The following is a 16,190-nucleotide window of genomic DNA, read 5'->3' on the forward strand; positions in this document are numbered from 1 at the left end:
CTTCAACAAGATTAAGTTGCTATAATGCATACAGTGTTAATTTAAAGCAATCTTGATAGTCCTTCCGTTTCTTTGATTTAACTGTATTGTATATTCATATTGGCCAAAGATGCTATAAGGTATTGGTGTACCATACAATAACTATACTGACGTCACTTTAACCCCTTAAGGACACATGACATGTGTGACATGTCATGATTCCCTTTTATTCCAGAAGTTTGGTCCTTAAAGGAACACTATATAGTCACCTAAATTACTTTAGCTAAATAAAGCAGTTTTAGTGTATAGATCATTCCCCTGCAATCACTGCTCAATTCACTGTCATTTAGGAGATAAATCACTTTGTTTCTGTTTATGCAGCCCTAGCCACACCTCCCCTGGCTATGATTGACAGAGCCTGCATGAAAAAAAAAAACTGGTTTCACTTTCAAACAGATGTAATTACCTTAAATAATTGTCTCTCAATCTCTAAATTGAACTTTAATCACATACAGGAGTCTCTTGCAGGGTCTAGCAAGCTATTAACATAGCAGGGGATAAGAAAATCTTAATTAAACAGAACTTGCAATAAAGAAAGCCTAAATAGGGCTCTCTTTACAGGAAGTGTTTATGGAAGGGTGTGCAAGTCACATGCAGGGAGGTGTGACTAGGGTTCATAAACAAAGGGATTTAACTCCTGGCAGAGGATTGAGCAGTGAGGCTGCAGGGGCGTGTTCTATACACCAAAACTGCTTCATTAAGCTAAAGTTGTTCAGGTGTCCCTTTAAGGGGTTAAAAAGGACACTATAGTCTTACAGCCCACTCAATCCCAATGAAGTGGTCTGGGTGCAGTGTGTTGTGGACAGAATATTAGAATAAGTAAATGTCTATTTACTCTGTGCTCATTATTCATTGTGTTAACCTGGCTGTGTTCAGTAAATGCTTCCCCCCCAACCCTCCTTTGTTCAGTAACTGCTCACTCCCCCTCCCATCGTGTAACCAAGATGGAGCCGGAATGTGTAGGAAGAGCTGTATGATGCTGATGACACCACGCCCAGTGGGATGGTATTAGAAAAGACCTCCTAACTTTTAACCAGTTGTTGAAGTATATTCTCTGTTATCTATAATTATGCATATAATGTATTTCTGCTTTATAAGGGGCTTCCTGCTGCCAGAATAAAGCATTCACGAGTTTTTCATCAACCTGGAAACTTGTGTCTGGTGTGAATTATTTCAGGAATCGTGCACGCAACATAACCAATTTGGACAGGGACAGATATACAAATTTATCAAACACTTGATTTGATCTTTAACGTACTGCCCCTGTCATTTTAACCAAACAATATAAAATATTGCAGGTTTTGTTTAAGTCCACCCCATGCTGACAGCCACTAGAGGTGCTTCTGCTCTGACCGAGTAAACCGGTCACATGCTGTCCTATAAGGAAGTGTGCTTATATGCATGTGCATTAAGTCCCGCAATGCACCACTTTGAAAAGCATTGGGGTGGACCATCGCAAAGGAGGCCATGCCTCCTCTGACATTGCAGGAAGTGGAGAGGTGAATAGAACTTGGCGCTGCAAAAAAAAAAAAGTGTAAAACTATTTAAAAACTTTTATGGCAAACTGAGTTGGACACACCAAGCGGGTATGTATTCATAAACGCTATAATGTTTCTTTAAATAAACACCAATATGTTTTAGATTGCAATGGAATGAATCACAAAAAGTGGGTGCATTTCTCTGACTTTTGGAAACATAGCAACATATAGTGTTCCACAAAAAACTTGTCTCTCTCAGCCGGACTCATACGTGAGGAAAAGCTTCACTGGATGAGTACCCTGGTATACTGTCACCATCAATCTCACAGTAAAACAGCCTGCACTGTCCCGCAATGGACAATCGGATAGACCACTTAAAGCGGCACTGTCATGCCTAATCCTGTTTTTTTTTTTAACCACCCTCTCCCGCCTCCACTACATCCAATCGACCCCCTAGTCACCCCCAAATGCCCCTAAGCCCCCCCACAATACCTATTTTTTTTATCTTCTGCCCCGATCTTTATTCAGGGCGCCGCCATCTTTGTGTGGGTAGGTGAAGTCCTTGTGAGACACGTCATCTGCCCACAGTAGACAGACTGAGATTCCCGCACATACCCAGTGAAACACCTGGACATGCGAACGGGAATTTCACCTATTCATTCAGACAGACTAATGAATCGAAAAAAATCAAACAAACACCGAATATCAGTGTTCGTTTGTTCGGTTTATTACAAGGAGGGAGCTACCGGCGTGCAGCTCCCTCCTTGTAATATGTAAAGACAGAAGCGGCAGGGAGCTGTGCTCCCCACCACTTCATAAGCCCCCCAGTTCCCCCCCCCTCACTCTATGGGGGTCAATATGACCCCCATAATAGCATAAGGGAGATTAAAATCTCCCCAATGCCCCTACTCGCTATACCGCGAGTAGGGGCATGTCCACTAAACAGTGAGCAGGTGGGGGCCATAATGGTAATGAGGGGGGGACCGGGACCTACTGTCCTCCCCCCCAGCCCCCACCCCATGGCGGCGGACCTACTGGGGGCACTGGGTCAATTCCCCCCCATCAAGGTGACTAGGGGTCCCCAAGACCCTAGTCTCCCACCCCCCACCCAAATAAAAATGCCCCTACCTACCCCCCTAGGGGTGGGGGAGGACAGTAAGTAGTCGTCCCCTTATTACCATTATGGCCCCGACCCGCCGCCCAGGGGTGGGGGAGAACAGTAAGTCGTCCCCCCCCCTTATTACCATTATGGCCCCCACCCGCCGCCCAGGGGTGGGGAGGACAGTAAGTCGTCCCCCCCCCCCCCCCCCCCAGATATCATGTGAGAAACAAAAGAGCAACAACCCATGTTTTACAGCTGCAGCTTGGATGTACAGCAATTTTTTTTCATTGAGTCTACATAAGAAAATGTTACATGGCCTTTTTTATAACTTACCAAACTGGTGATTAGAGCAGATTATATTGGTAATGTATCCATTAAGTACATGACATTTAAAGCGCCTCAAACTACTTGTTAATTTAGCGCTTGTCTGCATTTTAATTTTGGCACCTCTTATCAAGATCCGATGCAATTATAAAGTATAAATTGATTCACAACATGCATACACATACAAAATACACAAACCAGTGCACTCGCTTATTAACTAAACAGTGATTTCAAATCCGAAATAGTACTATTTAAAAACACCTCACCTAAGTAAAAAAATAATGGGGGTTTGGTTACATTATATGATCATACATTGCATAAGCCTGCAAAATGCATCAAAGTACCCCATTCTTGGCAGGTCCTACTCTAGCAGCCTAATGCTTGCTCTTATGAGATTAATCCACATATACATACACACAATTATTTATAATGCGCCAACAGATTCCACAGCGCTGTATAATGGGTGGACTAACAAACATGTATCTGTAACCAGAGGAGTTGAACAGACAGCAACAAAGGGGTTGAGGGCCATGCGCTTACATGCTATGGAGAGTGTGGTATAGTGACAAAAGGTAAGGGAAGGGTAGAAAAAGGAGTGTGTGTGTGTATATATATATATATATATATATATATATATATATATATATATATATATATTTTTTTAACAAGAAAATGAATAAAACTTGAAAACAGACAAAGCTTGAAATGAAAAAGTACCTCTCCATTTCGCATAGGGGTGCTTCCTGAAGTGGGAATACAAGGAAGGGGACATCTGTCACGACACTCTGGGTGTGATACAACACGACAGTCACGACACTTCAAGGAAAGTTTGCCAAATTTGATTTTTTTTCCACATGGGACACAAGACTCTGGTTTTATCACCTGCACATTAATAAAAATAAACAAATTAAGAATGACAAAGGGGAAGAGGAGAAAAATAAATAAATTACTTGAAAACCCATACCGTTTTAGACACAAATTCATGTAGCCGCATCCCTGCACCTTGTGGAGTTCTGCAGATGTCTGTGTCACCATCCAGTTGCCTGCTCATTAAGCTGGAATCGCTACTCCATGGCTGTAATTGGGCTGAAAGGAGGAGAAAAATTATAATTCCAATAAAATTACACAGGTTTAATACTGATCATATTGACCAGAACACTCATACTGTACAGACCAAAATAAGAGGATCCTGTTCCTCAAAACAAACAAACAAAAAAAAAAAAAAAAAAAAAACTTTTATGAGCAGAGTCTCACTTCTTTTATTTGATCACTTTTATTAACTTTCATATGCCCACTGCAAGCTTGTAAATGTTATGTAAATGATTTTAGAAATATTTGAAGAAAAGGCCTTCTGATATATTTTGCCACCTGTCTGGATGAGAATTAGAGCAATATTGAGAATTGCTTGTCCATTATATAGAACAAACACTAGAAAGACAGCCAAACTCACCAGTTTTACGACTCCGTGTATAGTATGGTACAGTTTCAATGGTAGACACAGCTTCAATTGGGCCTCCATTATTTGGAACAGTAACAGTCGTTTTTGCTACAATGGAGTCATTAGCCTGAAAAAGTGCAAATGGAGATAAAGTCAAAATTATTTTCAACACTGATTTTATATAGGTGAGTAACCCAAACAAAACAGAAGATAAATTACTCCTTGTAAATAAATGTTTTAAGTCAACTGCAAATTGAATTCTGACATTTGCAAAGTGTATTACTGGGTATCCAAAAAAAAATTAATAAAAGCCTTTTAAAGAGGCTATGTTTTAAGACAAGTGCACTACCATTTTCGTCAGTATTACATCAACGACTTCTTGGAATTTAATATTTTTGAAATGGACTAAAATTACATAATGGTATGAGCTTGATGACACATTCAAAATTTAGAACTGTTCACGAACATTCAGTAGGAATATATAAAACATTTTGCAGCAACAACAAAAATAATTCATAAGAATCATCTTAGTGACACATGTGGCTTCACTACACAAGGAGGCAGTTTGGGATCCTGACTATGATTTTATAGACACTGGATTTAAACATCTAACCACATATTGTTTTATGCATTAATGGTCAGTTAAATTGTAACGGTTATGCTGAAGAGCGATCCAGACAATGCCGAGAATGGCATCCAACGAACGTTGTAAAGGGAAGAGCGCCTATATGGAATACAAATTTGACAATGGAAACAATTTTCATCTTCTATTTATATACGCTCCATATTTCTTTATCCCTTAAAGGACCACTATAGGCACCCAGACCACTTCAGCTTAATGAAGTGGCCTGGGTTCCAGGTCCATCTAGGATTAACCCTTTCTGCTGTAAACATAGCAGTTTCAGAGAAACTGCTATGTTTACATATGGGTTAATCCAGCCTCTAGTGGCTCTCATTGACAGCCGCTAGAGGCGCTGCTCACTGAATTTCACAGCGTCCATAGGAAAGCACTGAGAATGCTTTCCTATGAGACTGGCTGAATGCGCGCGGCTCGTGCCGCGCATGCGCAGCCGATGACTGGAAAGGAGGAGTAGAGTCCCCCCCCACCGCCGAAGGAGCCCAGCACTGGAAAAAAGGTAAGGGATTAACCCCTTCCTTACCCTAGAGCCCAGCGGGAGGGGGGCCCTGAGGGTGACCCAAGGACCCTATAGAGCCAGGAAAACAAGTATGCTTTCCGGGCACTCTAGTGGTCCTTTAATGACAATAGGATTATTAAGCAAGTCTCTTTACATGTAATTTGTCCTTAAAGAGATTAAGTCCCCCTTTCCCTCTATTTAAGTCATATCAGGTTTCTTAAGATGTTCACTTTTTTTTTTTTTTTTTTTTTTTTAAACTAACTGAAACCTGAAATCCTCTCAATAATATGTAATTACACATGAGAGTATATATACACACACATCTATACACAGAAAACTGACTGGAAAATGCCTAACAGGGATGAAACAGAAGATGCTAGTTTGTCACGCGAAGGATTACTGGTAAATATTTCCAAATTCCTACTATTTTGCACAACTGAATAAAATGGTGCATAAGCTTTGCCAATACAGAAATGCATGGCAGCACATGGGAGTAAACAAAACATGCAGCATAAAGAAAAGTATGATCTCAGCACATTTATGGAAACTGGAATTTTTTTTCTCTCTACAGCCAATGTAGGGCACACAGAATATTCCAGTAAGACATACCGGATCTATTGCTAGTCCAAACGAACGTGTTCTCTTTGAAGGAACAGGGGGTCCTTCTATGTGATGTCTGGAGGACCTCTAAAAGGAACAGAGCATACAGAGAATTTTAATAAGGAAGGAATATATCCTGTATGAGATTAAAGTATCTGAAACTAAAACATACCCGTTTCTCCCTTTTTTTCAACCTCACATTTCGCACAAGAGAGGAATCCCAGTCCTATAGTGAAAATAAATAAAATCAAAACATGTTAAAGATGATACATTCACTGCTGTGCTCTGTAAATGTGTTATGTTCTGAATATATGATTATTCAAGAAAAAAAAAGTTACAGTACAACATACAATTTTACATTACCAATGAATCATCTGTCTTGTCAAAGCTGATGTCAGAGAGAATAGATGCAGACTCATCAATTGTAGACAATCTAAATAAAGTAGGGAATACAATAAATCAAAAATGTGAAATTAGATCTGACATTTATTTCATCATTATTGCCCCATTTCAAAAATTGTGCATTTCCATCTAGTGAGGTGAAAGGAAGATGGGATAGGCCAAGCAAGTCAAACATGCGGCCCACAATAAACATTTTATTGAGGGCAGAGTGGCTGTGTGTGCTGAGCAGACCAGAGAGGCCACTCCCCTTCCCTCCTGCTCGCAGTGTCAGAGGAGCATCTGGCCTGCTTGAGCAGGGCTGGAGGACGGACAGCATATTGTAAGGGGCTTGAGGGAGGGGCACTATTAACTTGAGGGAGGGGGCGTTGGCTGCTGCAGCGATTGGTCGCACGATCCTAGAGCTCCCAACAACAGCTAAAATCGGGGAATACTGCCTATATTACCGCACTTACAATGTTTTGGGAGATCCCCTTGTCACCAAGACCAAGATGGGACGCAAAACCAAGAAGGCCAGACCAGACCAGACAAGCCCAGGGCTAACAATCGGTGATCTATGGTGGCAAGCACATGGTGCCACTGGGCCCCAAGATGGCCACCCGCTCCAGCGGCTGCTCAGATTTTTCAGACGACAACTCACTTGGAGTCAAACAGGAGTACCCGCTGGCACCAGAGAGACCCCAATGGAGAACACAGTGCCCAGACATCTCCGGTGACAAAATCAATACTACAGGAGATGCTGGCATTACTCCAGGGAAATATCTCGGCCTTACAGGCCGCATCGGGACACTCGAAGTCACCACAACAGAGAACACCCAACACAAAGTCGCTCCAGCAAGCAGTGCAGGAACTACAGCACAAAAAAACAGCTTCACGAGCGCCGGTTTGCTGCCCAGGAAGACTCCCGGTGCAAAATAATCTAAAGAGCGTGGTGTTTCGGAGGAGATCCCTGACGCGGAACTGCCACACTTTGTGAGGCGCTTGGTGGGGGGGCCTTACTACAACCCAGAAAGGCTAAAGGGACAATTCCACAAACCCAACCCCATCAAAGCTCTGAAAGCTCTAAACACAACCTCCAGGGACCTGGTAGTCCGCTTCAGAAACAGGTCAAACAAAACTACGGTCCTGACTGCACTAAGGGGAAACTCACATTACCACTTTGAGAATATGCAGCTGCCACCACTCTAACATGAGCAGCTTATTACCGGGAATCACCTGGACGCCAACATTTTGATTTGTGTTCCCTTTATATTTCAAGGTTTTAACAAACCCACACTGTTGAATGTCTACTTGGTGATGCACACCACCGACCTCGAGCAGTGGTATTAATGTCCAATCTCATACAGACCAATGGGTCACAGACCGATTGCTCCAGGCCTTATCAGTCACGGTGCACTTTTGGCTTCAACAGCACCACTGTCCTTATACTCCAAGGGGCATACACACCTAGCCAAACACTAGACAAGGAATATGGCCCCTAGACAGAACATACCCCTCTAGAGACCTAGTCCAGCATATAGGGACCGGTCCGGAGATTGGGTTGCACCCTAGGAAGAATTCCACACTTCCCTATTAGCAATCTCTCCAACATAATAAAATTTCTTCTCAGCTTAGATCTGAAGTACATGACCAAACAGGCGATGCTTCCTTGCCTGAAAGTGTGGCACTACAAAACCCCCACTCCCTAGCTAGTCAAACAAGACGATTCAAAGGCTTTCATCACTCAAATTAGAAGATCCTATTAGAGACTCAGATAGCAGAGACCCTGAGGAGGGCAGGCTGACACTCACACTGCATTTATGTTCTACCTAGGTTATCTTTACATGATCTTAACGTTTTCCTTTCTTTACAAACTTTTGCCATGAGAATGACTGTACAATGGTTTACCTTACTAAGCAATTTCCATGATGCTTACTGTACAGCGCAGCATAGAAGTTCGCATTTAACATGCATAGCCTGTCAGTCAACTACAGCACCAGCTTTAACCTCACACACCAAGTGAGCTGCATGATCATTTTTCTTTTTCTTAATTTAATTTTCTTCTTAGCCACAAGACACCCCTAGTATCTTAACAAGTGAGCCTTAAACGATCATCTGAAAAAGTGAAGCTTAATAATTCAAGGAGGCAAACTCCTATTATGCCAACAGCAGGTAAGATAGAAGTCACTTATCACACCAGTATGTCTGTCTGACTGGAATTGCAAGTCCAAAAGCTCCCCTTGGCCGTAAAACATGAAACCGGTGGTATCAGCTGAAGCAGCATCAATTACCCATTTTAAGGCTATCCACACAGTTACAGCTCACCAAGCTTTAAGGTTATTTTAATTTTCACTTTGTGTTTCAAGTCATCTAACTTTGCCACTCTAATGTCACTAACTATGCCAAAGCAAGCTGGCCACAACCTGGTGGTATATCACGCATTACTTATCTAGCGGCTGACCTCACCAGTTACTTAAACCTTTAGTAAAGTCTACCTAAATCTGCGCTATGGTTATCTCCTAACAAAAATGGGCTGATTTCCAAGTACAACTGTTTATATCTGACGAACCTCTGACATATTTGTATATTAAACCATCTTTTTTCACATGCACAACAAAAATAAAGATATATAGATATATAGAGATATATATATATATAGAGATATATATATATATAGAGATATATATATATATAGAGATATATATAGAGATATATAGAGATATATATATATATATATATATATATATATATATATATAGATATATATATATATATAGATATATAGAGATATATATATATATAGAGATATATATATATATATATATATATATATATAGATATATAGAGATATATATATATAGAGATATATATATATAGAGATATATATATATATAGAGATATATATATATAGAGATATATATAGAGATATATATATATATAGAGATATATATATAGAGATATATATATATATATATATATAGAGATATATATAGAGATATATATAGAGATATATATAGAGATATATATAGAGATATATATAGAGATATATATAGATATATATATATATATATATATATATATATATATAAAAACTTGAGTGAGGGGCACTCAATTTGACGGAGGGAGGGGGGATTGGGGGGGAAGAGAGTGCAGTGTATTGGATTAAAGAGCAATGTATTTGATTGGGTGAAGTCTAGGTACAACATGAAAATGGGATGGTGAACATAAAAACTTTTTCAGATTTCATCTCTTCTATAAACTATATTTAAATAATAGAAAAGTTAACAATGATAGACAGGAAGTTAGAATGGAATGGCCACCTGCAACTGGATTATGATCCATTTAAATAAATAGACTTTGGTAATGTTTGATAAATTTTAGAATTGAAACAGTATGATGACCATCATCCAATACAAAGATTACAGTAAGAGGTAGAGACACATTAATATCCATACTGCCCTCTATTAGAATGCGATTCTTAAGGCAGTTCACACGTGTCACCTTAAAACATTGTGAATATGTTTGTTAGGTCAGTCTTACCTTCTTGTGCCATTGCCATCATTGGACATGCGAGTCTTGCTGTTGAGGAAAGCCAAGGCACTTTTCTGTTGCTCACTAAGCTGAATACTACATGATGGATCAGCTACCAGCAGCTCTCGGATGAGCTGAATCTGCCGTTCCTAATGAGAAGGAAAGGAAAGTCACCAATGACACATGGGAAAATAATTAACAAGCTTCACATGTCATGTTTCTGCACTCACCAGTTTTTCACATTCTGCCTCTGCACGCTGCCTCCTCTTAATCTCCACATCCACCTGATTCCGAGCATGCTTTAGCTTGACTTCCAGTGCGCTGCGCTCGGTTTCAGTCTTCATCATTATCTCTTTGCTTTTTACTAGCTCGTGCTCTGCTTTTTGCCATTTTTTGCGAAAGTCTTCAAAATTTTTTGCCAGCTGAATGAACTCTATGGTAGAGACGCAAGCAATTGTTTCCACACATTTAGGAACCAAAAAACATCAAGACAGTTCGATTTACTAAACAAATCCCCAGGTGAGCTATTACTACTGGCCTTACCATCAAAGCAAAGTGCTTTTTATTCTAAAACAAATCAATTACCCCTCAGGAAAAAACTATTTGAACTAACATTGCTGCCACTTCCAGTTAAAATTTCTTTCATGATAAAGACGTCCACAGCTCACACATCCGGATATTAATGATATATCAATATTGATTTAAACTTAGAATTATGACTGGCTAGACATAACTCTGGAGGAAATGATTGATCAGTAAAGAAACATACTGTACATATTCACATTAAGCATGAATATAGATATTTTTAAAGACAACTTTACAGTGTTAAAGGAGATGAACACATGAATACACTGATAAACCTGTTAAGTCCCAAATTTGTGCCTCACCATGTCTCTCTTCTACATTAGTTCTCCACTAACAAATAACGCAAATGCAATTAGTGCATTGACCTCCCCAAGGTTCAGTTAGGTCAGAGATGAGTCAGACTGGTATATTTTATAGGAGACATTGCCTCCTGGACCTTGTTCTATCAGACAGCTAGGAAGAGACATATTTACACAGATTTACAAATGCTGAGTTCACTCAGAAAGAATACACAAGGAGGTTTTGCTCTAAATATATCTTCTCATAAGCCAGTGTTAAACTTGCAATATTTCTCTACTGGTGAGTAAAACTCAATCATAGGATAGTTGTGAGTGGAAGGCATGTCAGTTGGTAAAAATATAAATAGTTGTGGGTCGTTTAAAAAATAAATAATCAATTTCAACATGTGCTACATTTGGCAGAATAAGACATAGAATAACAGTGAGGTTATAATACATTTATATATTTAAATAAAAAAAGGCCATATAGTGAATACTAAAAAAAATATTTGTTTATTGCACGAATAAAACAGGAAAAGAAAACTGAACAACGTATTAGGGTAAAAATTTGAAGTGGTCATGGTTCCTGGAGTCTTAATGTTCAGCATTTCAGTATAAAACTGCACATAGGGAGCTTATCCTCTGCAGCTGGATGGGTAACCACACCTCCGACAGCATTAGCGAGCTACAAGAGTTCTGGACTTACTAATGTCAATTATGTGCAAATTGTCACACATAGTGTGCCATTAATTGGCTGAGAACGGTCAGATGGCACGCTCAGACAATGAATAGCAACTGAATCGGCTTCTGCAGCTCTGTAGAAGTGCATCACCAGGGATGCTAAGACAGCAAACTGTTGCTGATCAGTTTGCCCCAATACCAAGGAGTAGGACAAGGTACTCCTAATATCACAACAACTACAGCAGGATGTAATAGGTCTAATGCTTGTAGTAACCTATTAACAAGAAAACCCTGGTAAAAGTTCTACATTATTTTTCACTTTCCCTATATGTGTAAACTGCATAGAAAGTAAAAATAGGCATGAAGCAATTCAGAAACTTACGTGGTTCTATTCCCTCATTAAGTACTTCCGCCTGCCGCATTAACTGCTCAAAAAGGTTACGCAGGTTCATCATTGAGGCCGCCATGTTCCTTGAAGAAAAAGAAAATTGATAAAACAGTGGTAGATTTCACACGGTTTAAAACTCGTTTAGAAAAAAAAAAAGTGTTAAGGGAGCACTACAGGGTCTGGAACACAAACATGTATTCCTGATCCTATAGTGTTAAAAACACCATCTAGCTCACCTAAATATAGTAAAGTCTTACTTGTATTCCAGTCTGCTGCTGCTGGCTCTGTCCCTGATCTGCCTGCTTGGCTGACTTAATCAGTAGTGTTAAACAAAAGCCAATAACAATGCTTTCACATAAGAAAGCATTGTATTGGCCGAGACTGTTATGGAGGCAGATCAGGTGCAGAGCCAGCACAAGCCAAAAACAGCCCTGGCCTCGTAGAGATGCATTGAATCACTGTATCTCAATGAGGAAAGTTCAGGGTCTCCATGCAGAGGGTGGAGACACTGAATGGCAGTGCTGCACAATGTGCAGCCCCAGGAAGCACCTCTAGAAGCCATCTGAGGAGTGGCCAGTCGAGGTATCCCTAGGCTGTAATGTAAACATTGTATTTTCTCTGAAACAACAGTGTTTACTGCAAAAAGCCTGAAGGGAATGATTATACTCACCAGAACAAACAATAAGCTGTAGTTCTGGTGACTAGTGTCCCTTGGCTACACTTGCAACGGTCCATTAAAAAAAAAAAGAAGAAGAAGATTGGACATATTTAGGATGTTTCCATCATCTAAAAAATGAAATTTATTGCAAACAAGATGAATACATTTAAAGTTGTTTAAAACAAAAACATTACCCATAACAATTATTAGGTAGCTTCCCAGATTGTAACCAGTAGGTTGAGAGGCAGACAACAGCAACAAATCTGTAGCACTCTTATTCACATGTGGCATCCTGACTCGTAACGCCAGGTAGAAGTAATATGATGACTCCATTTGCTCTCAGAAAATATGCTAAAAGGGAGAATAATTGCTAAAAACATCTCTGCTACTGGAGAATTTAGAGAAAGCATGTTTCCACAAAAAAACTAGGAATAGAATGCTGCAGCCCAATGAATATATTCCTTTGCAGGCTTTTTTTTTTTTTTTTTAAAGATATACACCGCATGCCAGCATATATAAATAACAATTGTTTTCACTGGTGGTGTGTCTAATAAATAGTGATTTATTCAAAATAAAATTGCTATGTGGATTGTTTCTTTGAACAACGGAGGCAAATATAGCTTTCCCACCAAGAAAGGTCACATCTGTATGCAAAATGTCACACTCCAAAACAAAAAACACATACAATGAAGGCACCTGTTAATAAGTTTGAGATACAACAAAGAGGTGTTGCACTCAGGCTAATCTTTTGGTGGAGGAGAAAGACACTGAAGCTTATGTAGATTGGATGGTTCCCCTTTAGACGGAGATAAGGGGAAACTCCCAATCCGACTGGTATTTGAAAAAGAACACTAGTTGTACAAAAAATATATATATACCTTGGGTAAGTACCAAAAAGAAGTAAGAAAGGTATTTATAGGGAAAGCATAGTAACACTAGATAAATATGTATCCTAGCCTAAACAGTGATACACTGTAACTTTATTGAAAAAAAAAAAAAACTGTAGAGAGGATACAATATAACTGTGTCCAAGATATGCTTGAGGCCCTTGGGAAAAACTCCCCTTTAGTGAAGTGGAGAAAATCTCAGTATCCGAATGACAATGAAGGCATTAGAGTGCTAGGATATAGAGATAAATTACTATTGAGTAATCCACAAAAAGGAGAGAAAAACAATTTGATACCTTAAATACATATAGAAGTTAGATAGATGGGGTAGTAGGGACAGTATAGCATAGTCTAAAAAGAGGTGCCCAGGCTGACCCTTGGTAGAGAGTCTGGGGTAACTTATGGTAAGAACGAGGGATAGTAGGGTAGAATATAGACAGTAGTATCCACATGTGGATACTACTGTCTATATTCTACCCTACTATCCCTCGTTCTTACCATAAGTTACCCCAGACTCTCTACCAAGGGTCAGCCTGGGCACCTCTTTTTAGACTATGCTATACTGTCCCTACTACCCCATCTATCTAACTTCTATATGTATTTAAGGTATCAAATTGTTTTTCTCTCCTTTTTGTGGATTACTCAATAGTAATTTATCTCTATATCCTAGCACTCTAATGCCTTCATTGTCATTCGGATACTGAGATTTTCTCCACTTCACTAAAGGGGAGTTTTTCCCAAGGGCCTCAAGCATATCTTGGACACAGTTATATTGTATCCTCTCTACAGTTTTTTTTTTTTTTTTCAATAAAGTTACAGTGTATCACTGTTTAGGCTAGGATACATATTTATCTAGTGTTACTATGCTTTCCCTATAAATACCTTTCTTACTTCTTTTTGGTACTTACCCAAGGTATATATATATTTTTTGTACAACTAGTGTTCTTTTTCAAATACCAGTCGGATTGGGAGTTTCCCCTTATCTCCGTCTAAAGGGGAACCATCCAATCTACATATTTCTCTGCAAATCATACGTAATTACAAGGGTTCAAGCCCATACTTTAGGTGGAACTGGTACCACCGCCCTGACCTCATATACCGGTCCCCAACTCAACAGTTTGTTGGCTAGGGACGACGGGATCCAATACATAGTACCGAAAGACACTGAAGCTTGTTTCATGTGACAACAAACGCCCTGAAGAATACATGGGCTTCTTAGTTTAGGTGCAAATTAGTTTATTTATGAACAGATATATACAGAAAGACATGAAATGTTTAAATACTTGTGCTGAAAGTGCCAAAAACACAGTTACAGGACCACTGCACCCAATCCACTTCATTCAGTCTGGGTGACAATAGGGTTCCTTTAAAAGAGATGTCACCTTCTGGGTTCTTTGCATAATTTGTAAATACCCTATTGGTGATTATGCAGATTGTGTGTGGTGGCTGTGCGGTAGATAAGTTTTACTTACTGCTGATGCTTAAAATCCCAGGAGTCCACATCAGTTCTGTATTCTAGTGAATGCACAAGAGTACAACACTGAGGTCTACAATGTATTACGTAGATATTGTCTTGTAATAAACAGTCACCTGCAAAAGGCTGATGGTAAGAGGCATTTATTCTCAAAATAGGGGTTTACAGCAACTTATTACATGATCTAACATGGAGGGCCCCTCTGTCGGGTTATCTCCCACAGACTTGGTGTGTACACCACCCATGCAGCCCTTGACACATGAAGTCAGCAGGAACCAAAGACAGGTTAAAAGGGTCTACCTTCAATTACCCCCAAATTCTACCAAAATGCAGAGACCCCTGAACCAGTGCTTTCTTCAGCCTGCAGGGCTTAGTATGTAGACACCATGGTGGATGTGGCTCCACCATTTTTGGCCATACAGAATGTTTAATCATTTTATTACCTCAGACACAGGTACAGACTTATCTTTCGCACAGTGGGAGGTTTATTGTAAGACCAGCATTGTACAGACACCCCCTCCTCATACTGGGTCACAACTAAACTGGAGCCGCCATGATGTTTAACCAGACTAAATGCTGGTACTCAGAGCATCATGAGAGTGGTGGTCCTATCAGTGGGGGAGGCCAGCCTTGCAGCAGGTCATGCCTGCTGTCTGAGGGTGTTAGGAGTGATAGTGAAACACTGGGCAGCCATGGCTGACAAGGCTACATTGACCGGTCTGTGTTCAGCAATTACCGACCATGCTTCACACAGCGACTTACCGGCCGTGGGTGGGTATCGGTCAGTTCGCCGGACAGGACATGTATGAGAGACCCCCCGCTCGGATACCGGTTCGCTCTGTCTCCGGCTCCTTCTCGCTCCGTCCAACCGTTTCCTCTTCCCCTCCTCGCGCCCAAGTTTGAATTCGTGGCTCCGCCCCCACAAGACGTTTTTTCCGACTGGGAAACGCGGTGACGTAGACACTATCGGAGGGTTGAGAACGCGGAGAGGCTGACTCATTGGGATTTAGAGGGGGTGACGTCATTGGAGGGTCAGTCATGTGACACGCACTGTCTGGCTGCAGCAGTGTTTATTTTGACACTGTGTATATAATCCTGTTTACATGCTATGGTGGAGCTTCAGTGCAGTTACCCACCTCCTCCAAATGGAGTCTATTGTTAATGCAAATAAATTATACCAAAAAAAAAAAAAAGATTTAAAATAAATTAAATA

The 16,190-nt window shown here is 40.2% G+C and overlaps 1 protein-coding gene across 1 annotated transcript in view; it reads right to left on the minus strand.

Moving 5' to 3' along the window:
- Window positions 1-15,948, minus strand: part of RACGAP1 (Rac GTPase activating protein 1) — a 22,736-nt gene extending 6,788 nt beyond the window's left edge. The window contains exons 1-10 of the mRNA XM_063444833.1: window positions 15,740-15,948; window positions 11,953-12,041; window positions 10,257-10,459; window positions 10,036-10,175; window positions 6,481-6,550; window positions 6,290-6,343; window positions 6,127-6,204; window positions 4,394-4,508; window positions 3,908-4,029; window positions 3,661-3,825 (exon numbers count right to left, since the gene is read on the minus strand). Coding sequence (XP_063300903.1) covers window positions 3,661-3,825; window positions 3,908-4,029; window positions 4,394-4,508; window positions 6,127-6,204; window positions 6,290-6,343; window positions 6,481-6,550; window positions 10,036-10,175; window positions 10,257-10,459; window positions 11,953-12,037 — 1,032 coding nt within the window. The 5' untranslated portion in view covers window positions 12,038-12,041; window positions 15,740-15,948. The remainder of the gene's footprint in view (window positions 1-3,660; window positions 3,826-3,907; window positions 4,030-4,393; window positions 4,509-6,126; window positions 6,205-6,289; window positions 6,344-6,480; window positions 6,551-10,035; window positions 10,176-10,256; window positions 10,460-11,952; window positions 12,042-15,739) is intronic.
- Window positions 15,949-16,190: the final 242 nt, after the last annotated feature.

This window comes from Pelobates fuscus, chromosome 1, assembly GCF_036172605.1.
Source record: "Pelobates fuscus isolate aPelFus1 chromosome 1, aPelFus1.pri, whole genome shotgun sequence".
In the NCBI taxonomy this organism is placed as follows: Eukaryota; Metazoa; Chordata; class Amphibia; order Anura; family Pelobatidae; genus Pelobates; species Pelobates fuscus.